General features: G+C 45.2%; 1 protein-coding gene across 4 annotated transcripts in view; it reads right to left on the bottom strand.

Annotated features, from left to right (window-relative positions):
* LOC146857044 (histamine N-methyltransferase A-like) overlaps positions 1 to 24,842 on the bottom strand; it is a 504,499-nt gene that overhangs the window by 104,137 nt on the left and 375,520 nt on the right. For all 4 annotated transcript variants that reach the window (XM_085647538.1, XM_085647541.1, XM_085647540.1 and 1 more), the window contains one exon: positions 23,224 to 23,317. In XM_085647538.1, the coding sequence (XP_085503664.1) occupies positions 23,224 to 23,317 (94 nt within the window). The remainder of the gene's footprint in view (positions 1 to 23,223; positions 23,318 to 24,842) is intronic.

The raw sequence follows: 24,842 nt of genomic DNA, 5'->3' as shown, positions 1-24,842 counted from the left end.
TCTGTTTTACTTGTTCAATCTGCTCAAATTTGATCTTCAAAAATTCAATTCCATCTCTATTTTGATAATTAACATAATCAACAACTTTTCCCATTGCTCCATTCACTAAACATTTTCCACATCCAAATTACGCCGTAAAATTACCCGACAGTTTTCACATAATATACACTCTTTTCTAAACCAGCAGTCTTAGCTATAGATTTTTCCAATGAATCCAATTTTGTTTTTAATTTTTCTGACAAAATAATAGTGATTCCTTCATTCTCTATTTTATCAATGGCTTTCATTTGTATTATTTGTTGTTTTTCCAGCTTCAAAAGTTCTTCATAGAATGTAGAACACTCTCGCAGTGTTGGCATTAGGCAGATTATAGATTTCTTTTCTCCAATATTTTTGTATATTATTTCCGGAGCAACATTTTCATTTGGAAACAAGTTTGTAAGTAGTCGACTTTGCAATGCTTCTTTGCCACCTTCTGTCAATACACCAATTCTTATATCTTGAAGAATGCTTCCATAATCTTCATCACTTGCCTGTCGCATATTTTTAATAAGTTCTCTGTATTCAAAATATGACCAAATGTTCATATTTCCAATACTTCCCAAAGATGTTCTGGTGTCTTCAAGCACAAGTGTTTTAAAAACTGGTTGCCCTTTTACAGGAGTAAGTTGCAGTAGATCGCCAAAAACTATCACATGTTTTCCTCCAAATAACACATCGTATTCTGATTTAAAAATTTGCATTAGTAAGCAATGTAATGTAATTCCTTTAATGTTGTGAGCTGCTAATCCAGTTGGAACAGTTACAACACAAGATAAATGATATTCAGTGGTTTTCTGTATATAACTGGTTAAAACTTTAATTAAGAAACGTGTTCCTGTACCAGCCTGACCACTGATATACATTCGGATAGGTTTAAATGATCTACTGTTGCATTCTTTATTTTCATGAAGTAAACCATGGTCTATCTGTTGTGTAACGTTCTGATATATTTCTTTCTGGTCAATATCTAGTTGCTCTTCTAATTTTCCCAACTCCATATATCCTGTTGAGCTTAATGCATTGCATTTCTACTTCACTCATAGCAATTGCTGCTTCATTTTCAAGAATTGGTTCTCCTAGTAGATCTTGACTCAGTAGAGCAGAACTTTGACTATCTTTAGAACTGTCTCTAGCAATCTCAACTGCAATACTAGCTTCCTGTTCAATTTCTTCATTTAACATTTGGAGATAATTTGGAAAAACTGTGCATTCAATGCTATCTTTACATGCATTAAAATAATCTTCATAGCACTGAAAATCCATTTCAGTACATCAAGGCTTGAAGAGTTGCAGAAGTGGTAAATAGTAACATTCTCTTTTATCAGGAGTATCACAACTCAGTTTCCTGTGATTAATCAGATTTCCTTTACTATGTTTCACCAAACATCCTTCTGAACCAATCACTGCATATTTTTCTTCATTTATGTTCTCTGTAATATTTCTCTTAAAACTGTAATATTGCAGTACTTCATAGAGACATATGTTTTCAAGATGTTGACTTCTATTTGGATAGTATGTATCCAACATGTTTGTTTTAACAACTACTGTGCTTTCCGGTTCATGTAATGCTAAATATTCAATTTCTTGAATAGATTTAAGTACTCGATTTTGTGTTGCAGCAAGACCTAGACTAACCCAAATGATTCCTCTTGGCTTTGAATATAAACTTGAAGAGGACAACCGATCCAAACATTCCTAGGATCCAATCTCTCGATGGGACAGCATCATCAAACTAAACCTGTACAATTTCTAACTAGGAGACTTCTCTTGAGAAATTTCTTCCCACATTTCTTTCAACTCCATCTTTTCAGATTGTGTATGTATGACGTTACATACCGAGCAACAGCAATGGAATTACCCACAGCATACTGGATATCCATATTAGCATTCCACATCGACAAAATAACTGGATTATAATCATTAATATACTTTGATTGTTTACTTCATAGTAGAGCATCGATGAGGTTGTTCTAACTATGGACTGATCGTGCATGGGTGGCTTTATGCTGCCCTTCGTAACCGCCGTAACGTATATACGTATATACGTTTTATTCATCATGTTATGAGCGATACGCTAACCCTCTTAATATGCCGTCCATTGTACAACATACGAGGGTTTGATCCCTTGGAACCATGTAACATCGCGAGATTTTGATTATTGGACTACGTATAACGTCATAGATACGGAAGGATTTCCGCATACGCAGAAGGATTACGGGACAACGTGGATAAAGTCGCCATAAGAAGAAGAAAATCAGTGAGATTCTCGCCCACCAGGCTTAGGCACCTTTCTAGAAACTTTTTCTATCGTCATTTAAATTGTTTATCTAGCACAAACTGTCCTGTGTCCACTGTAAATGTTATATAACAACTCCTATTGTACCTACCAGTGGGTGCACCTTCATGTTTTATTGAAGGTTTAGCAATTAATGTTGTGAATTATGCCCATCCTAGAATAGGTGCCTCACACTTGAGTCTTTGGTCTAAAGGTGGTGATTACGCTCCCGTTTTTTTCTCCAAATACTAGCTCACAGCACCACCACCATGAGATGATTGTTCTCTGTTTTTTTACTGTTTGGCATCTTAAAGGTTTAACTCCTGGTAATGCCTATTATCTAATTAGAGAGATAGAATATTTCCTCCATATGTGACCACACGATTTTCCCTATGACAGCTCCTGACATTTGCATCTAACAACCTGGGATGCGATAGGTTACACCATCTTAGCAGCCCTGGACTTAGTTTCATTTTAGAGTAGGAATACGTCTGCCTGCTTAATTTCTTAATAATGGAGCATGCGCCACCAGGTTCTAAACACTACATATAGATCTGTGCTGGTGATTTATATTAACTTCATCATTGGCTCATATATTAATTTGATGTCAAAATTATTTATCAATTTTTAGAATAATCTTACGGAGCAATCTGGATAATAAAGATACCTGGCCCTCCTTTGTCCACTGAATGACCACGAAGAGACGTTAGTTACAAATGTCCTGATTATTTAGGTAAGATATTTATCACACTGTAGAACAATTGAAGTGTGTTTAGACATAGAGTAGATTCTCTGTCATGGCCGTCTTTGTCAATCTTTCTCTTCAGGTGGAGCCAAGACAAACACCATAATATTTCAAACTTAGAAAAATAAGAAACATTCTTGTATGGATGCGACCTAATAGTTTTGACGATATATGATTTGAGTGAGATATTACTATCTCCTGACAGGACTGATCTGACTGGGGTGAGATGTTACAATTTCTTAATAGGATGAATTCTGTCTTTAATGTTGGTTTGGGAGATTACTCTTTTTGTGTACTATATTCTATTCCTCCCCTGTTAATAGAATCATCAGCTTTTCAAGGAACACCCACATGTGGGCTCTTATCAGATAGCAAAGTAGATATACTTAAGCCATAGACATCTCTGCTGTGAGTTTAAACAGAATTATGCAGGTTCTAACTTTATTCCTATTTCTTGAAATATTTTATAACTTTCAGGTCCTCATTTTTCGGGTTCTATAACATACTTCTTGATTCTTGATCTTAGGTGAAATAAATCATTTTGTTTCCCTCCTTTTTTTCTTCTTTTCCTCTTGTTTTTTTTCTTTTCTTTTTTCCTCTGCACTCTTCAATTATATGCACACTTTGGTCTCTTTTTTTAAAACTCTGGGCCAAACCTCACCTCACTCTAACAATTTTGTGCACTTGACCATTGGTATAGTTACGCTGTCACTACCAAGTAGATCATGGAGTAATACCGCTACTGGTAAAAGTTTCAGACACCATGGGCACTACTATGTTTAAATAATTTCCTTATATCATTGTTAATCATGACATTCCCCAGGTTAATGTAAGTTACTGTTGTTTTTACAGATAACCCCTTGTCCACCTTAATGGTATAATTAATTGAATCTGTAACTGGACCTGATGAATGTGATATGATTAACTTTTCACCAAAACGTGCGTAGACCACTTACAGACTTTTGGGAATCCTACCAGAGGCACAGATAAGAAGAGAGTATGTCAAGAAGAATAATCTAATTCTCGAATGTCAATGGTTGAACTTATAGTTATATAGGATCCCATCCATACTTTGTATTTTATTGTCACTTTTTGTGTTGTAAGTATGTATTATAGTATGAGTGAGCAGGCTGTTCGGTGAGAATGCAGGTATGATGGTTGTGTGTGGGGTTTTTACAACTTTGTGATTTATATTTCAAATGTACATATTCATTTAACTCATATGAATTTGTAAGCACATGTATGTTTTTATGACTTTATGAGCACAAAAATGAATAACATGTAGATATATATATAAAAATTGAGAATTTTCTTTTTTCTTTTGATAATAATAAAAATAATTTATGAAGTAAGTACATGTGACAAGATTTTGTTTATGGGGAGATGTCTTATGTTTGTGCTTGTGGCCAATGTTGAAATTAGATAGGTCAGTATAGAGGTATTTTCTTAGTTGTTGTTGTCTCCCCCTCCTCTTAGACCTGAAAGCAAATAGGGGGTAACTTTGTCCTTATTTGACATGTCCACAAGCCTGACAACGACACAGTGATGTTGTGCACTGAAGGTGGGTGGTCACGTGTGTGCAGGCCTGTGGTAAGGACTGGGCGGACACAAATGTATAGTTCATGCCTGTCTGAACTCGCCCTGCAGTTGAGGGTAGACCTTTGGCTTATGCTGCGGAAATGGCAACACACACAGCAATTGACATCTATGATCCCAGACCCCGGGCGGGCTGGCTCACCCTCATGTACCCCTTGGCCGAGGCCGCACTCAGTAGGCATGCTACATAGCAACATTGCACATTGCGTGACAGGTGGCACAGACACTACACCAAAGACACACGCATCAGTTACCTCTTTGTCAAGGCCTAAACTCAACCACGCCCAGAGCCACGTGCCGAATGGCCACACCCCTACGCCGTACTGCCGTATGCCGGTCAACTCACTTACGCTCACAGGGTGTTCTGACACAGCTACATGTCCCAGGTCTACCCGACTGCCTGAGGTGACAAGGTTGTGCACATTGTACACAGCACAATGTGATGTTGTATGGCCTGGGGCTCTCATCCATACATAATGACCAGACGGACACACTGAGCTAATTTGTGGAACTGGCTATGGGCACGTGCACCCGGCACCTTTTATTGCCAGGGTCACACGTTCAGTGACGCCTTTGCTGTATGGGTGTTGGGTAGTGTAAGCAACCCCTTAGGGGTTGGTTGGTGCTGGCAACAACTACAACAGTGATCAGACAATCAGAAGTACAAAGTACAAACAGCAAGGGTCCATGACATGAGCTGCACAGAGTTAGTGGCCACGGATGCCCTGCGGCTGGCACAGGCACACCCGCAAGGGACGGTGACTTGTGGTGCACTGAGATAGGGCCACGAGAGCTGAGCGGGTCCTCGTTGATGTCCAAGTAGAATGTCACGGAGTGTTATGGGTGACAGTGGAAGGTTTCCATCCAGGGCATTATGCAGAGGGCAGAAGCAAGCAGAAACAGGCATTATGGAGGAGTTGAATGCTACAGTCTCCTTTTTCCCACCATATCAGAATCAGCTACATGATGAAGACAATCCCCAGGCTATAGACTCAGATGCCAACAAAGTTCAATGGGAGAGTGCCCGTGACTCCCGTAGGGCACAGAGTCCGTGGCACCAGAGCTGTGAGGGGATGCAGTCTGTGATGAGGCCTGTACAATGATATTAACTCTGCAATGAACAAATCAAGACTCAGTTCCAATTGTGTGTCCTACTCGACCGCAGTGTGTGCCGGAGGCAGCGGTTAGCGTGGGGCAACTGCTGTGCAGCCAGGTCCTCCTGGATCTGTAACACACGGCATTGGAATGGCATGGGGAGAAGATTCCTGGTTGACGGAGGTGGGGGCACCAGAGGTGACCGGGTGTACATCCAGCGACGATGCCGTGTCCTTCCTGGGATGGACTGGATTGGATTTGTCTGAGGCCTGTTGGACCGGTGTGTAGGCCTAAGGCAGAAGTCCGCAAGGGCCCACAGACATGTGTGGTCGGAATGCTATCCACAGAGTTGGTAGCACCACATCAAACAGAGAATAGGGATTTAAACAATGCCATGAATATGTACTCTGCCATCGTGTAATCAAGACTCAGTTCCAAAAGTGTAACCTACTTGTCCATTGTGCTTGCCGGTGGAGTGCGTCAACGGGAAAGGAGTTCTGCGGGCCTTGCTCGCGGAGGCCGCAATGGTCTGAGGAGGCTGCCAAGGTTTGGGGCCTCCGGCTTGTAGCTGGCACATGCACGTGGTGGGCACTCTTGGAGACACGCCGGTGTCGGCAGGTGAGAAGTGAGACCTGGAATGCACAGGGGCGGACAAGACTAGTTCGGGGAGCAGCGGCCCGGGCTGCGGAAGGCGCCCAGGATCACAGGCACGGACGCACACAGCGTCGGCCTCGTGGCGGGGTGAGAGGCGTCGCCCTGGCAGACACGTTGGCCATTCCAGAAGAAAACTACGCCCAGGGCTATGTGCTTTTTATTCACACCCCTACACTAGCCTGGCGCACGTCGCGTAAGCCCACTCCGCACACGCTTACAGGGGGGACGTAACAAGCTACATTTCTGTGATCTTCCCCACTGGCTGGGCTGACATAGTTGCGTCCACTGTCCACAACACTACCAACACCAGCATTATATGTCGACATGGATGTGTCTGTCGTCTGCATACTACAGTCTGTCTAGCACATCCACGCCACACTTGGCAATAGGGGAAATCCTCATTCATGGGTCACTTGCCTCCTTCGCACATATCTGGTTGCCACCTAACTCCACATTCCCCTGGTGTGTGGCTGATGTGCCATGCCGTTGGTGGCTCATGTACATGGCTAGTCCAGGTTGCCACAGTAAGTTGTGCTGTCGTGTCTGGTGGGTGAGCATGTTGTTTGACATGTTGTATGTGGGTTTCTAATGTGTGTATTGCCAGAGTTGTGAGTTGTATGATTGTGGATTGGAGGTGTGTGGGGTGTTCATTTGGTACTTACCAATGAGCATTGCATTTCCGTAGGTGCCATCCTGGAAGCGCCGGTTGATGATGGACTGTTGGAAGATGTATGAGTCATGCACACTGCCTGGGTAGATGGTGACGACATTGGTGAAGAGTCCCCGGTGGTCCACAATTGCCTGCACATTGATGGAATGCTTGTGCTTTCTGTTGTGGTAATTGTGTGCAGTGTCGGCAGGTGGCACTAGTAGGACATGTGTAAAGTCAATTGCCCCCAACACGTGCGGGAATGCAGCTATGGCATAGAAGCCTTGCTTGTTCTCCAGCTGTTCATGTGCAGTGTGGGGGGAGTATAGGTACTAAGGTACCAAGCTGAGGATGGCATCCAGGACAGGTTTGAGGAACTTGGATAGGGCTGGCTGTGAGACTCCTCTGACTCTGGCAGTTGTTGGATGGAATGTCCCAGAGGCCAACAGGTGCAGCACAGCCAGCAGCTTTGTCTGCGGAGGGTTTTTGGTTGTCCACTGTGTTGGTGCCCTCAGCCTGTGAGCAATGATGTATAGGATGTGGAGGATGGTTGTCCTTTTGAGTCTGTAGTTGGCAATGACATACTCTGGTGTTAAGTCTGTGAGGCTGGTGCATTTCTGAAGGTCCGCTGTCTTTGTCTGCGTTGCGTCTGTGTTGTTTCATGGGGGGAGCGGTGGGGTTCTTGGGAGGGTGGCGGTCCTGGGGGTGGTGGCGTGGGTGTTGTGGCCCTGTTGGGGCACCGAGCTCCATGATGAGTAGCTCCATGGCATCTGTTGTTCTTCAGGTGTGGCTCTGGGCTCCCTTTATGCTGCAGGTTGTTGTCCGACTTTGCACCAGGTCAGAGCAGATGTTAATTTCCTGCTGCTAACGCACCTTATCGCATGTTTTGTGATCTCATCGCCTATCTGGCTGGTCGTTGAGATTGTTGCGGTGTGGTGTTGTCGAGGCTTTTTGCTCAGGAACGTCTACTCTGCATCTCATTAGCGTTAGTTGCCGGGGTCATCTGTGGTGATGTTTTTTGCAGCTGCTCTCGCTGGTAAAGTGGTGATGTGGGCTGTTAGCACCAGCTTGTGAATGGGGTGATATATTTATCGCAACTTTGGCTGCTCTAATGTGCCGATAACTTGGTGATAGATCCTTGAGAATATGCCCCATAATGCACATCCCCCGCATGTTGTCCCAGTGTAAAATGGGAGGTGTTGACCTACTTGTTGTTTCAGTTCCAAATTCTCTTTTACCAAGGAGAGAGTACCCATAGGACTACTGTGCAGCAAGAACTGGTATCTGCCTGACAACTAACTTCCCAATGGAGAGAGGACATTTTCTGGAATCTGATCTGGAGGAAGAGCTGTTTCAATATCCTGGAAATCCTTGAGAGTCTTGCCAGGGAGAAGGGGTAATGACCGGCCGATTCCTGCAGGAATAGCTGACTACTGATGTTGGCTAGTACATTTGGCCTCAGTGCTGTGGTCGTGGCCAGCAGATACTAAAAAAGAGTATGACAGGTGTGCTCCTGGTTTAGAGCCAGTCACTCCCAATAAAGAAGAGGATTTGCAGTACTGCTAAAGTGTACTGAAGCATATCTTCCTGTAGACCCTTCTTTTGCAGCTGTGACCAAGGGCAGTCAAGATATAGGCTGGTAACTATTGGTCAAGTTGGAATCTGCGTATGATTTTTAATTAAAGGAACTAAAAGTGCTCACACCCATAAAGAGGGCACCAGCCCCTGCCTAAACATCAAGATAACGAGGCGCCAAAGGTCAAATAGCATATATATTTATTAAGCACACTGACGCCACTTGTGGTATTAGCCAGTAATTGAAAAATGTAAAAAATGTAATCTCCCTGTAATAGTATAGCATCTGATCCTGAATCAGTGAAACAAAAAACATTAGGAAAGTGCAGAGGGAGAAACCATGTGGATGTTTGAGGGTTTACTTGAGGAAGGCAAGTACTCAGCAATGGTGGTGTTAACACCAGTTTCTCTGAGCTGAAGTCATTTACAGTACATGTAAACATGTATAATACTGTGAAAATATTTATTGAAGAACAGAACATATTTTTGGGAGGCTCTGTGGGAAATCAGTCAGTTTCCAGATTTCCCAGGATCTGGACATAACCTCTAGTTTTTAATTACTTATTCTGACATATATCTGACATGCAGTGAGGCAGTAAATATATGACACATATAAACTGTATCAAACAAACAAAGTGGAATTTGGTATGGTTCATGTCTGTATATCTGAAGTCTTGCATAGAGTTGAAGCCTGAGTCCCCAGTCTTTGGGGCATTTCTCAGTGCCTTAAAGATAATCTGCAAATGTAGTGGCAACTAATGTGATCTCTAAAACAATGGTGAGATTTGTTTCCACTTCAGGGTCTAGTTTTGCAGCAAATCCCTCCATATGGAAAGGTCAATTTTCTTTAAGTGAATCCCCATCGCCATTTTAGTTGAAGACTACAGCACGTGGTTTCACTAAAGTTTGAAGAGCTACTTATTTCAGGTAATCTATCACCCACTGTCTCTTTAAATACCCTGAAGATTTGGAATATAGATCCCTACCATCAATTGTGGCTTTTGTGTAGCTATTTAGGATTTCTGGCTTGACTCATGCTTTAATACAGTGCACTGCAACTTGGACCTAGAAACTATGGGGCTTGTTTACAAGCCCCTTGCACCGCCGGCGTCACTTTTAACATGGGAAAAAGTGACGTACTGGCAGTGCAATTGGCTTGTAAATAAACCTCTGTGTCTCCATAATAGATTAAACGTTGCATTATAAGTTTGGAAAAGCAGTACCTCCTAGGAGCAGGTCCACCCAATCACAGGTACCCCATGGTTTCTGCACCCGGGACTACTTGGTGCAGAAGCACTGTTCCCAGTTTTACAGATTGTCAATTCTCACCTGGTAAAACTAACGGGACCTGATGTCTGACGCTTCAGCTAGGCCTCCACCTGACCCACTGCTGCAGCACATTGGGATCATCCAACCCTCCATTCACATCATAGCCTGCCCTGTCAAATCACACCATCCTGCCCAAAGCAGGATATAAATGTCACCAGAAACGTCCCCAGAATTAGAGCTAACCCATTCAAAAGGTTCAGGCAATTACAGATCGATATGGTTGTTCCCATTTGAGGGGGTAATATCTAGCAATGGCTGGATGTTGACAGTGAGATACTGTGTGGAATAGATCATCTTCGCCCCATATCTCCCAATCATCAGTCCAACAAACTTGTAATTTGGTCCTTAGCTAGACAGAAGGAATCATTATTAGGTGAAAAGACAAACTGAGCCACTGTGTATTTGTTTATTTGCTCAAAGTTTCACTGTAAAATACAGCACACACAGTCATTTGAACACAATCCCCTTCGAAATTGGTTCCAATTCGATTGTTTCAAAACTGGTTTGGTGTGGTTAATTTTGCTAAATGTTTGTTTTTTAAATAGAAGGTCAAAGATACCAAGGGTCCATTGTTCCATGGTAGACTTAAAAACTGTAACTCTCAGCAACTGTATTATATTAATGATGCTCCAAATTCCTATCCTTCAACCCAAATCCTCTACCCTACCTCTCAGTGTTTGTAGACACTGTATTATATCACCAGCACAGCTTTATCATTCCAAAGATGCCACTGCAGTGTATTTCCTAACATCGTTCAGAGAATGCTTGCACTGCCTCTCTCTGAACGTATACATCGGTCTTGTCATTCCCTCATCACCTTCAGGTGAGGCAGACAGCATGGTGAAGATGTGATACCTGGCATCAGCAGTTCTTCAGTCACAGACCCCTCCCATTTAACTTTGACTACTAAGCTTAGATTTGTGAATCTAGATTGGAATGGAAAGATCATATTACCAGCAACTTGTAAGGCGGATTCAAACACTACTGTAGATTTGAGGATGGCTGATGGTAAACAGGAGTCCCTAAAGACCACAAGTATGGCTCTGATGCTGTTTCTTTTCAAGGGCCACGTGTGTCCAGATGAAAGTCAATAGGCTATTTTGATCAGTTCTCTGTAGTGTGCCCAGGGGGATATGTGATCCAATAAAGATGTTCCCATTGCCTGAGTCAGTTATGCTTTGAGTACCAGCACAAGGAACCCCATCACTCTAATATGAGCCATTTACCTTTGATTAATGTAGTTCTTCCTTACAGTGCCGACAGAACCCTCTGCACTCCACTTCTAAACTCCATATGGGTGCTGTATCCAACTTCGATGGCCCATTCCTTCCACCATTTGTTGCAGGCAAAACCACTTCACTGAGTATGGCAGCTTTTTTATTTTCTTCGCCGAAGTCTGCAGTCTACACTTTACCATGACCAGGAACGTGTCAACTTTATCAAGTTTCTTGAAGACAGTGTCCAGGGCCACCATCATGCCTTTTGAACCCACAACCTTATTGCTCACCATTGGTTCGGCAACATTTTCCTCCCCAGCACCATTCTTCTTTTTCTTTTTAGAATGTTTTAATACATGATTTAGTTCATGCTCAGTCACACAACTATGATAAAGTGGCTTTCACCCACTCCAGTCATGTTGACTCAGCCACCTACTGAGAGGGAACTTTCTCTAACCAAGGGGGGCAATGAGAGGTCAGCATGCTCTACTCCAGAGGGCCACTTCCAGTTTAGGATGGTGCCGATTGAACTCAGGAATGCCCAGCCACTTTTCAGAGCCAAGTCCTAGCTGGGATGGAGGCCGTTGGGCTGCTTATTTAGATGACATAGCACGCTACAGTAGCAGCTGAGAGGTCCACCTGTTTCCCCTCCAGAAATTACTCCAGGCTCTGCAACAGGCGGGCTGAACTATAAAGACCAACAAGTGCCAAATAAAGCAGGGTTCTTTTGTGAACATGAGACATCTCATTGGCAGCAGAAAGGTGCAGCCCCTCCAGGCCAAAATAGAGACTATCATGTCCTTATAGCCCCCAAAATCACAAACAAATGTGAGATCCTCCCTGGGCCTCACTGGTTATTACAGGAGGTTTGTTAAGGAATATGGCACTATTGGTGCCCCGTTAACAGAGCAGACTTCCAAGAAGCAGCCCAAGCAGGTTATCTGGACAGAGACCTGTCAGAGAGCCTTTGACACCCTCAAACACTTCATGTACATAGCACCTGTACTCAATCCCCATGAATTTTCTCAAGAATTTATTGTACAAACTGCTGTCCCAGAGACTGGTGTAGGGACTGTGTAATCATAGTTAAAAGAGGAGGGTCTAGGCCAGCTTATTGCCTTTATCAGAAGGATATTACTTTCCAAGGAACAGAAGTGGAGTGCTATTGTAAGGGTGGCCTTTGTTGTGGATTGTGCACTGAAGAAGCAGAGACCATACTTGGTTGGGACTCACATCTGGGTTCAGACTGACCACAAGCCCCTCAATTAGCTCATGTAAATGAGGGGCAACTCTGATGCCAACAACGGTGCTGCTCAGGCCCTCCAATTGCTGTGGTACTCCCAATCAACACACACCTTGTTCACCCCTCTGGGCCTGGGGTATAAAGAGCCTCCATAGGACAGCCAGACCTAAATGTCAATCTTTTTGTTGCATTTGGGGGCCATGATCATACTAAATGGAAATTCAGGGCCACCTGAGTAGTTGTCAGCATCTGTTGCTGTCCAGCCATGCTGCAGACTGCTTTTGCTTGGTTGAGCCTCTGGATGCCTAGGCATTTTACTGATATGGCCACCTAAAGGTGATGAAATAGTCATGTGATGTGGGGGCAGGGACAAGACTTTTGCAAGCAGTACACGTCATAGCAATAATTGAAGGCGATCATGAGTGAAACTTGTTTTACATAATCAAAAAACAACACCAAAGTATGCACATTGACTGAACTAGCACTTTAAAATCTTGAGTTCAGTGACACTCACTAAGTATAGGGAAAATATGAAAATGTATTTTAATAAAAAAAGTTAATTCAACAAAATTTAAAATGAAAGTTTGATCTTAATTGCTTGAATAAAACCACAAAGGAGGTGACAACACTATTATTGTAATGCTATAAAAATGTGCATCACTGTCTTCACTCAAAGAGGATGTTACAATTTTGAATATGCTTCACCCAGGACCAGGTGCTATGGAATGCTATGAGAACGAAAAAGAAGAGTAAAATGTGTTGTAGCAAACACATAATAGACTTTTCAGTTTGTGGGAGGAAACTGACATGTGACACATCCTCTAATCTTCTTGCATGTCTTCACTTACAGCCTCTTCAAATGATTGCTAGTGAGTGTGGGACATTGCGAGCTCTATATTAAAATCACCGCTGCTCTGCACCATGCTTATCCCGAGCAAAGCAGACTCTCCTGCCCGGCCAAACTTCTCCTCGGACCCCTACCTAGCAGCGGTAAGGCAAGGCAGCAAGGTGGCAAGGCTGACGCAAACAAGCCCATCAACCACGCAGCCTAAGACGACCAATGCAACTGTCATTAGAGGTGGTTGCTGAGTGTGTGCTGGGTGGAACCTGCGGAGGCGACCCAATTAGGTTGGGTGTAGCCTGTGTATTTCAGCCCGAGTGCCCTGCTCATCTGCCTGCTCCGCCACCTTGCCATTTGGGTGCCACTTGGGTCTGAGAGGAGAGCCAAGGGGGTTGCCGCTACTGTCAAGTTGCTGCAGAGTGTCACCCCATGCCACCCCTTCACCAGGAGGTAGGGGGTGGCCAGCTGGGGTGGCAAGCTGGGGAGGTCCAATCCGCAGCATTTAGAGGCATCTAGCGGCAGGAGCTGCCAGCTGTCATCTGCAATCTGCCAAGTTTTTCTTTCTCTTCTAGTTCTTCTGGTCCCTCTAAACTCTCTCTCTCCCTACGCTGTCGGAAGAACCCCCGCAACACCATAAGGCAGTTGAGGACCAGCGGGAATCCCTTCCTCCATAATCAAGGTCAACCCCCATTACATCCTTCTCAACTCCACTCGACCCGAATAGACAAATACATGCAGGCCCCTCACCGCAGGCAGTTTGGTGTAACCCAATGCTGGGGGCCAATTGAGGACAGGAAGCAGTACCTAAACAGTGCTTAAATGGCACCCCGCCAGTCACTACAACTTCCCAGTGCATTGCACCACACAGCCTCCCCTAACAGGGGGAAAAGAGGGAGATGCCAATCAATTTGGAACCCACTTATACCAGACCCAGCACCATCTCCAGTTCCAGCACCACTCTTGAGGTCCCTTCGCTCAGTAGTGGCAACGGGGGCAAGGATATTTGACTGCATAACAAAGGGCAATACAACTCTAAATATCAGACTAACAATTCCCCAAACCGGAGCTGAAGCCCAGGGGCCCGCAGCCACCCTTTCTCTGCTCTCCTGCCCAACCAGCAGTTTGCCAGCTGGCACCGATGAGGTTGGGGAAAGCCAAGGTGGCCACTTCCCCAATGCCGGGGGAGAAGAAAGGAAAAAACAAAAGTGATGCCCCACTGCTTGAGCCAGCACCAGCATTGCATTAATCACAACAGACCCTGCATCAAAAGACTTCCTAAGCAGTTTACCTGTCTTAACCCAACCAAAAATCTATACAAAATTAAAATTCCTCACTGACGCAGGCTCTTCAATCCATTCGAGCAATGCAGACCCCTCTGCTTCCCTTGCAAATGGATTCGACCTGATTAATCACTCAGATGCAAGAGAAGACTAGCCCAAGTGCTGAGGAGCTGCCAAGCCTGACGCCAGCTAACAACTCAGCCACAAGAATGCTTACCTCCACAGTGGGCCCAAGGGCTCCAGAGATCTGCAACAACCGCAGCCCCCCTTGCTCCACCTGCCACAGTCAGCTGGGGCTCCCAAAGGCCAGTCTCAGCACAGCGGAAACAATCAGCCCCTTTTCAGTCCTGCAATGTCTCAAAGAACCTGGACCTTAACCAACTCATGACAAGTACAAGCACTAGTACACCAAGGTCAAAATAAGCTCAGGGCAGCCAACTGCTTAGATTCAGAATCAGAATCAGCACTGGAACTAGGCTCACTGCAGGCCACAGCGGGGCAGGGGGGCAATATCTCACCAGCTCCCACCCCAAAGGCAGCCAGCCCACTGGGTCTCACACAAGAGGATAACTGCCACAAAAGGACCATGCAGTCTAACCAACTAGAATCCGCCTCAGAATGCACTCCAGAAAGCAACTTAGAGTGCTGCCCTTCCCTGACACAAAAGGAGAACAGCTCCTCATGCTCAACATGCTCTGAGAGGACTCAGCAGGCAGAAAAAAACCTGAAAAGCAGTTTTAGTCAATTACTGACATTCAGGGATACCACACTGGCAGCATTGCAGCGGCCAGCAGTCACAAATCTATCAACCCCAGAGTTGTTACATCCACAACTTTGGACATCCTCCCTACTGCCCAGACTTTCTGAAGAAACAGGGGGGTCTGCTGACCCGAGCCATCAAGAGGGGGGGAAGGCAGTTCTATCCTATCTGAACACACAAGAATGGGAGGAAATTCTGGCTGCTTACTCACCTGGCCCGCAACAGAGCGCTACCCCAGTCACGGTCCCTCAACTACGCTCCCTAAACCTCAGTTGATTGTCTGGGGAGGAGTCAACAGACAAACCTAAGAGGGGGACGTACCCTAAATAGCAAGTCAGTAGCACCTGGGCCTCCCTCTTAAACACGATACAACTGGCCGTTGAGGTGCTTTAATATCAGTCTGAAGAGATGGATATTCAACTCTAACTATTGAACACCTTGGCTCTGTTCACCGCAGGCAATTATGAGAAATTGGGGGCCCTTAACAGCTTAATCACGAGGGCTCAGTCTGAGTTCCAACTCCACTGCGGTTGCAGCGACATAGTTGATAAACTTTCTACTCTGCCCTCAATGTTACACAACCTACTAATGGAGATGAGTTCTGCAACAATCGGACCCGGAAACAAGCCGCTAAGTGGCAGCGCTATGGCACAAGGACCACTCGAGGGGAATCAGGCAACTCTGAACAGCGGGAGGGCGTACCACCAAAATCAGCAGACTGGACCTGACACCAAGGTATCTGCCAGGCTGCCAGGGATTCATAAGGACAAGACAACAAAGCCCCAAGAAGTAACGCATGCCTTGAAGCTAACACCAAACATGGACGCCAACAGAGAAGGAAAGGGCGCAATCAGAAAACCGCTGAGAAGCCCACAATCTTCTACCCAATCTTCTCCCATCAACAAACACAGCTGCCCACTAAACCTGGTTCAGTCAATACCAATACCAGAGACCCCCTGCCAAATAACCAGTCCGACCAAGGAAGCCCCTCTTTCTCACAAAACCCGGAACAGGCGCACATGCCAAGCAAAAGAGACAATGGAAATGGGAACTTAACTTCACATCTGTTGGACTTGGCCCTTTTTGCAGGGTCATCCCTGAACTTTATGCCTTCCTCCTGTATTTTGTCTGACCTGTTGTTGGCTGTTTTATGACTCTGGGCACTTTACCACTGCTGACCAGTGCTAAAGTGCATATGCTCTCCCTATTGTAAATTGGTGTATGAATTGGTGATTCCATAATTGACTGATTTGGTTTACTTGTCAGACCCTAGTACAGAGCACTGAGTGTGCCAAGGGCATGTAAATCCAAATGCTGCTGGTGGGCTTGCAGCACTGGCTGTGCGACCCACAGAAGCAGCCTGTAAAAGTGTGTCTAAGGCCTGCCACTGCAGAGCCTGTGTGCAGTCTGGTACTGTCATGCTGACTGGGCAAATGCACCTACTTGCCAGTCCCTAAACCTTCCCTTTTCTTCATATCAGACACCCCTATGGACAGGAGACAGGGTGAGTCCGCCCAGTGGTGAATAGAGAGATCTGCATCTAGATGGGAGGCAGGAGTTGCACCTGGGACCTGAATAGGACTGTGCCTGCCCCCCCACAGTGCTGGCTCCACCCCCTGTGGTGCGTCTGATGTCTCTGCCCTGCACTGTGAGAGAAGAGAAAGAATCATGTCAACAAAGTGCTCCAGGGCTGTGCTTTCCCTACACTATGCTGGCTCCACCTCCTGTGGGGCGTCTGATGTTTCTGCCCTACACTGTGAAAGGAAAGGAGAAGTCTGGTGAACAGAGTGCTCAGGAACTGGTTTGGACTAGGCAAAGGCCCCTCTCCCCTCAGAGAACAAAGGATTTTGGGGTATATTTAGAGGGACCCTGATCCCAAGAATTTAGATCACTTTTGGAACAAGAAGAAACCTTTACTGAGGAGCGGAACCTGAAGAAACTGAGGAGAGACTATCTCTAAGCTGAAGTGCTGCTTGGGGGGATTGGCCTGCAGTGGTTTGCCTGACTGTCAAAGGAAGGAGAAGAGACTCTGTGTGCTTATTTCAACTTGTAAGGATCTCCAAGGGCTTGGAACAGAGCTTGCCTCCTGCTGAAGTCTCAGGGACAACAGACTTCAACACCCAGCACCCCAGAGTTCCTTGGAAGTGCCTTCTGTTATTTTGGGCCTTCTGAGAGACTGCGTGTTGCAAGGAGCTGGAAGCGCGACTCAACGAAGCCAAAGCGCGTCGCCGTTGCTGCTGCTGCCGTCGCACTTCTGAACAAGGGTGTCGCTGCTGGAGTTGTCGCACTGCACCGCATCGAGAGAAGCGTCTCGCAATGAAGAGGAAGCGTGTCGCCGTCGCTGCTGCCTGCCATCGCACTTCTGAACAAGGGTGTCGCCGCTGGAGTTGTCGCACTGCACCGCATCGAGAGAAGGGCCGCGCAATGAGGAAGAAGTGTGTCGCCATCGCTGTTGCTGCCGTCGCACTTCTGAACAAGGGTGTCGCCGCTGGAACTGTCGCAGTGCACCGCATCGAGGAAAGCGCCTCGCATCCCAAGAGAAGCGCGCCGCCGTCGGAGCTGCTGCCGTCGCATTTCTGAACAAGGATGTCACCGCTGTAGTTGTCGCATTGTGCGGAATCTTCATGCAAACTGGGAGAAGAGTGTCACAGCTGAAGCTGTTGCCGTCGCACTTCTGAACAAGGGTGTCTCCGCTGCATTCCACGCATCGAACCGAGAACTTCTCGCATCCCCGGAGAAGCATGCCCCATCTGGAAGATCTTCACATCTTTATTTCTTTGCACCAGATCTTTGCCGCATTTCTATCGCTGCAACATTGCTTGTCGTGGAAGCGCAAGCATCATAAGGTACATTGACGCAAAGTATTGCACCTTAAGAACTTAACTGAACCAAGCTAAAACTACCATCTTAAAGTAATATTATTGTGTATTTTTGTTGTTTATGGTCTTGTGGTAAATCTATATAAAGTATACTTATTTTTTATATAAAACCTGTGCGGTGTCCATTTGTAGTGTTGTCACTGGATTACTGTATGTGGTCACAAATGCTTTACACACTGCCTCTGAGATAAGCCTGTCTGCTCGTGCCAAGCTACCAAGGGGATGAGCAGAGGTTATTGTAGGAGTGTACCACCTTACCCTGACTAGAGGCAAGGGTCCCTATTTGTCACAAGTACCTACCTGTGCCAACTAGAGACCCCCAAATCTAACAACATTTATATAAAAAGGGTCCCCAGAGCGGCAGCCAACCGAGACTCGAACGATCTGAACCAAATGGAGGGCCTCTGCCCCCTTTTACCACTCCGGGACAACTGCAACAGTCTACAGTAATGATGAGCTTATATCACTGTTGCTGGACGCAGCCTCAAAGAGTCCTAAGTCACAAAAGAATACAAGCAAGAAGATTGGCGCTGAAGTCCCCAACAGCAAAACTGGGCAGTCCCGGATGGCAGTGCACAACCCGGAACAATTGGCCTTATCGACCATTCTTATGTCTGGAAAGCACCTTGTAGTTCAGAGAGAGAATCACGCAGCTCAGCCTGAACAGAACACACTGCACCCCCCTAAGCATCCTCCAACAGAGAACTGTAAGTTTGCCAAGCAACAGCAGGGAACCCCAGCCAAAGGGAGCATTACAAGGCAGTCGCCAACCTGGCACCCTAGCACATAGCACCTACCAACGACCTTCAACAGAAAACTCCTCTGAAGGGAAATATGCAGAAGGCCACTTACGCCACTCTCTTCTACCCCATGTTTACATCAAAAGGACAACAGGATTCCCAGAACAGGGGGAATATCCAAAGGCTGCTGCAAATAATTCCAACTCTCACTGATCTGAGCACAACTGACATATTCTCGGTAGAAATGATTTGCCCGCAGACCTTACAATGCCAGAGGCCACTAAGAGCACATGGAAATCAGCAACAGCCACCCAGAAGGTTTTAGCTGAACAGGGCACCTTCAAAGCCTGACATCACCCCGCATTTAACTCCAGCATATCCAACGCCTTTTATGGCCCCCATTGTGAGGCAAACGTCTACAAAGCCCCAGGGGGGGGCAAATACAGTGCTGAGGGGCTCTAGAATAATCAACCCAGCCGGGGACCAATTTGAGGACAGACAGACAAAGCAGCACTTGGGCAACACCCACCACGCAGAGTAGATCGCCTGCTTTCAGGCCAATCACTCGGACAATAACCATTTTCGCAGGAAGGCAATGATGACCCAAAAAAAAAGGCCTTAGGGATACAGCAGACCCCAACCCTCTCCGCTTATGCTCATGGAATATAAACCGCTTGTCGACAAAAATCATGGATCAGAACTTCTTACAATATCTCCAATCTTTCAACATAATTATGCTGCGGGAAACATGGCTCACACTATTGCATCATCTCCAAGGCTATATGTGTTTCTCCACACCAACCACAATAAGCAACAAATTTGGACACCACTCAGGGGGGCTGGCAACCTACGTCTCCAGAACGAGAGTCACCTCATTGGCCCTGGTTGGCTCCCCTGCACCGGCCACCTTCGCCTTGAATATTGCCCTCTCTCTTTATGGATGGCAAGACGAGGTGGTCCTAGTCAACACTTACATCAACCCAAAAACGGAAATCCAAAGATTCAGAGAACTTGATAGACAAAGTATCTAGCTTTATAACTGAAATGGAAACCCCATATTTCATTAAAACCAGGGATTTAAATCAACATTTCCTTGGCACATCGAGGGATGAAGAGACCACCATCCTCACTTCACTCTGCAACATCCCACCACAATGCGCTTCACTAATTGCAAGCAAAAGCGCAAGAAAAAACGTCTCTTGGATGGTATAGAACATTTAACCCTCAGCACTCTCAACCAAAGATTCCCTGAGGACTCGCGCCCGTTCCCTCACATCATGCTCAATTTTAGATTACACGTTCACAGCCTCTCACTGTTCACCTTCATTCAACAGTTCCAAATGGTGGATAAAGGGAACAGTGACCATCGCCCACAGGAAATCCTACTGTCAGCCACCGTAACCTTCACCATCCAACAAGAACTAGCTTTGGAGCCTACCTACACCTCAAATGTAAGGAGGATCAAATGGGCAGTAACAACTACGGAGTCTCTTTCAAAAACAACAACCAATGTTTTTCAATCAACAGCAACAGGCACAACTAACGGTGCCCCTCTGGGGAACAACACCTCCGAAAGTAGACTCTTGCCAGGTAACTGGCCCGAGAAACAGGAGCCCCAAAGCTCAAAGGGACCAACTAAAAATGCTCAAGAAATCAATAAACTCCAACCGAAGACGCCTGAGAAGTCTCCCAGGGGACTTAAGTGCCCGCACACTCTTGCAAGACTGATGGAAGCGTCTGAAGAAATTGAACTGGGAAATCTAGAAAGAGCAAGAAGACGAAATCTGGGCAAAGCTGCTTCATGATGCTAACCACAATGACAGCGTCTGATTCTGGAAAAAAGTGAATGCTATAATCCCAAGGGAATCTCGTCTCACATCTCAGAGGAAATATGGCTTAAATTTCTTTTCAAACACTTCAACAACGATGCTGGGGACACCTGCCCAATGGACCCAAATGGACGGATGCCTCGCGATCGCCCAAGAGCTGGGGTTGAACATGCCAAATCCAGTAAAATCACCAGGGCACGAGCCAGGCAACCACTTCCATTGGCAATCAAGAAGCAAATCACAAAAGAGAAAAGAGAGGGGGCTCCGGGCCCAAATGGAATCCACCGTCCCTGTTTGAAAACAAACCAGCCGACTGGCTAATGTCCTGCAAACCCTATTTTCAGAAATCTGGTCACAAGGCAGAATACCGCAATCAAGGAAAGGATCAATGATCACGCAGATCCATAAGAGCGGTGACAAGGCTCATCCTAGCAACTATCGCCTAGTGGCCCTGATCGACAACGAGGCAAAATATTTTGCAGGCACCATCTTGGAGGATCTCATAGCATGGGCTGAATCCCTCAGGACATCTTGGAAATCCACTGCTTCTACACACTGATACCTGGGTCCAGGTGAAACTGGGAGGGGGAAGACATATTTCTAGAAAGGTCCCTACAACTAAAGGCCTGAAGCAGGGTTGCATGCTGGCACCCACTCTGTTCATTCTCTACATGACTGACCTCCGTCAAGCTCTCAACATCAGCAACACACAGGCACCCAGGTTCGGTGGTAAACCACAGACAAACCTTATGTATGCTGATGACGTGGTGCTGCTCAGCCACACATATGTGGGTCTCCAACATCTGCTTGATGGAATGCAGAAATACGCCGCAGAGAACAGTCTAAAAATTATTTTCAAGAAAACACGGACTATGACGATAAACAACAAAAGAAGGCGGCAGAAGCGGTGGCACCTTGGAGGTGGTCTTATTGAACCCACCATTGACTATAAATATCGAGGCGTCATTATTGATAATGATGGGTCCACTAGGAAATCAGAAGGAGAAGCCTGGTTGTGGCAATAACACTGAAAAACCTGTCATCAAAACTGATGGGGCCCTCACTATGCCCCTTTCCTGAAGGTAGCACAGGCCGAGCTACTCCCCACACTAACCTATGGCAGCGAAGCAATGTGGGGGAGAGATACTAAGAAACTGGATAGCTCCCTGATAATGGCGTACAGAACCATGTTCAGCCTCCCAAAATACATTTCACCAGCTCAGATAAGGCTGGAGTTCGGCTTAGTGAAACAATCGCTGTCCAGGCATGGTGCCTACATCATCTGCTGGAATAAGATAAGACTCTCTGCCTCAAACACTCTAATCAGCTGCTATGGTAAGAACTCCAGCATAGAGATACATCTCCAGGCAGACACTACTTACAAGAATCTCTTGAAATCACAAGGTTCACTAATCCTTGAAATACCCAGCTACAACACACATTCTTCAAAAAATTGGTCTGGAAGTCAGTAAAACAACTCTCACTGCTGGAAGACAAGGGTCTGTTTTCAGCCAGATTTCATTCCTGGATGACCCTGAACTTTTACAAAAGATCTGCACCCCAAAAATACTTCAATCAGGGTTACCCCAAAAAGCTCTCAAAATAAAGATTTTAAAGCATCTCCTGGGCATTCTACTGTGCGCCGAACACCTTCCACCATGGCAGAGGGCATGCTCACTTGCAGTCTGTGCTACACCGGCCCGGGAGACATTCTGCACTTAATCTGCACATGCACAGCTCTGGAGCAAGAGAGGATACAGCTACCAAAGATCCTGCTCAAGCAGTCAGGGATCTGCAGCAGGCGGCAAGCGGTGCTGGCATGTTTCGATTTAGGGGCCACACAACTGAACTGCAGAGTGGTCAAATTCGTCACATTGGTGGATCAAAAAATCAATTCAACATAACAGGAGCATACAAACCACTCCAGCATTAAGCGTACAATGAAGAACCTGACATGCCAACCGGGAGCTGCTTCCTTAAACTCAATTTTAACAACTCGACAAACAGCCCACCAACATGGGAAACGAAGTCCTAGCGCTTAGCCATCATGAGCCTCCTCCTGATATGTATGCACTGTCCTCATTTCGCGCTGTGACTGTCTGGAACTATTGTCTTGTACAATAGATGCACATCGCAGGCCACACTAACCATTATCATCACAGCCACGCAGTACTGCAGTGCATACTTTTTATGGTTCTCATTTTTACTGTTACATTTTAATGGCACTCATCAAATGGTTTTATCAGCCTTTTTGTATATTTGTATGTAAGCACTGCACAGCACCTTCATGATGGGTATCAATGTTTTTACTGCAGAACCACAATGTTATTTTTTTTATTCTGACAGCACACAACTGTGCAATGGTTTTTAGTAACTATGCGTAATAAAAAATATACTTGAAACAAGTGCAATAAAAATATAAAGTGCAGTACATATCGATTAGCGAGGCAAGTAAAGATTCAAAAGTTACCCACCTGACGCTAGAATGATAAGAAGATTCCCACCTGGTGCCAAGCAATTTCTCCAGTAGTTTATAGTTTTCTTGACATCTTTCACATAATAAAGCATCTACAAATAATAATTCAGATATATTAAGAACAATGTGCTAAGACCTGTGCTAAGAATATTACCCAATTAACAAAATGCATTCAAACTGTATACTTTTTTTCCACGAAAAAGGAATGAACTAGGAGTGTCTACAAGCTGTTTGCAATAACAGTATCACTTGGATAAGACATTGTGGCTACTCAACAATTTTCTGTTTTGGCTCAATACAATGTACAAGTAATGTCCCGTTATTATCTGTCTTCCTCCAGAAGAATTGGAGGCCCTGAATGTGTCTACCTTAATTTCTCCTAATTGATTCACATGAGGAGCGTCTGTGAGTGGGGTACCAGTTAAAAATGTCAGCAGGGTGCGTTACACAATAAGAGACCACAATTGGATTGGTGCTGGATGAGAAATCATCTGGACTAGAGTTGTGAGTACCAATTTACAAGTTCCTTCAGAAGCTTTACATGTGCTACATCATAGTGTCCTCATTTTAATCCTGATCAGCATAGTTGGCTTCATAGAGAGGGTCTGGTTTGCATTATTCTGTACCAAATGACTACAGCAAGCTAGATGAATTTCCCACAACCCTATGACATTTGGGCACCTTAGGGATCATTTCTGGAACTTGTATTGTTCAGTCTGTAAACTAGATCATTGGTAGTCTTCAATAGTAAGTTAAGGATCGCTGTACCCTAATACACTGAGAATATTCAGCTATATCTCTGGAGCTAACTGAGACTGAATTTCTGGTAACTTAAGCATTTGATGCTGGGTGCATAAGGGTCAGTATGCTAAACAATTTTAATAAAAAATCTTAATGACAGTATTCCTTACATTGTTGGGTGGCAACATAATATTACTTGTGACCTATGGCTGGAGAAGCTTATTTTCAGTGGGGATCAGACAATACTCTAGATATATGATATATCAAAGAGTTACATACAATACCAATGTACTTAAGGACTCAGTGTTATTTCTAGTAGGCATATTAACAGTTCAGCTGCTTAACATATTAAAACCGTTCCTCCACAGAATGAGTTTAGGACTGCAGTTCAGGCCAAGTGGCTTTCAAAAGTATGGATTCCAAGTATGCCACCTTTACTGGCCTCATACATTACCTCTTGCTTCCATTAGGGCTGAGGTGAATGTCATTGAAAAGTAAGTTATAGGATCTAGTATGTGGAGAACATGTACTGGACACACTGTTACTGTTTCGGATGCGCAGTGCGGCATGTCATTTCTGACATCTGTACTTCCCTACAAAGGCAATGAAGAGGAGAAAGCCAAGTCAACATATTACATGAGGTTTATAGAGTCTACAAACTCCATCCCTGTGGGTTCTGTCTTTGTTATCAGCTCTGATGGCACTGCTCAAGGGTCAAAATATTAGACTGACATTGTCTTTTGTGCAACTAGCTGAGGAGCTCTGCTAATATCCTTGTAGGTACATCATTCGGGGGCATTGACAAGAGTGCTGAGCATGCCACAGTAGGCCCTTGTGATAATGTAGGAGATGGAGCTCAAGTTAATCTATGTCTGT

The sequence above is a fragment of the Triturus cristatus genome, chromosome 3_2 (genome assembly GCF_964204655.1).
Source record: "Triturus cristatus chromosome 3_2, aTriCri1.1, whole genome shotgun sequence".
Classification (NCBI taxonomy): domain Eukaryota; kingdom Metazoa; phylum Chordata; class Amphibia; order Caudata; family Salamandridae; genus Triturus; species Triturus cristatus.
This window is presented reverse-complemented; position numbering and strand designations above follow the sequence as displayed.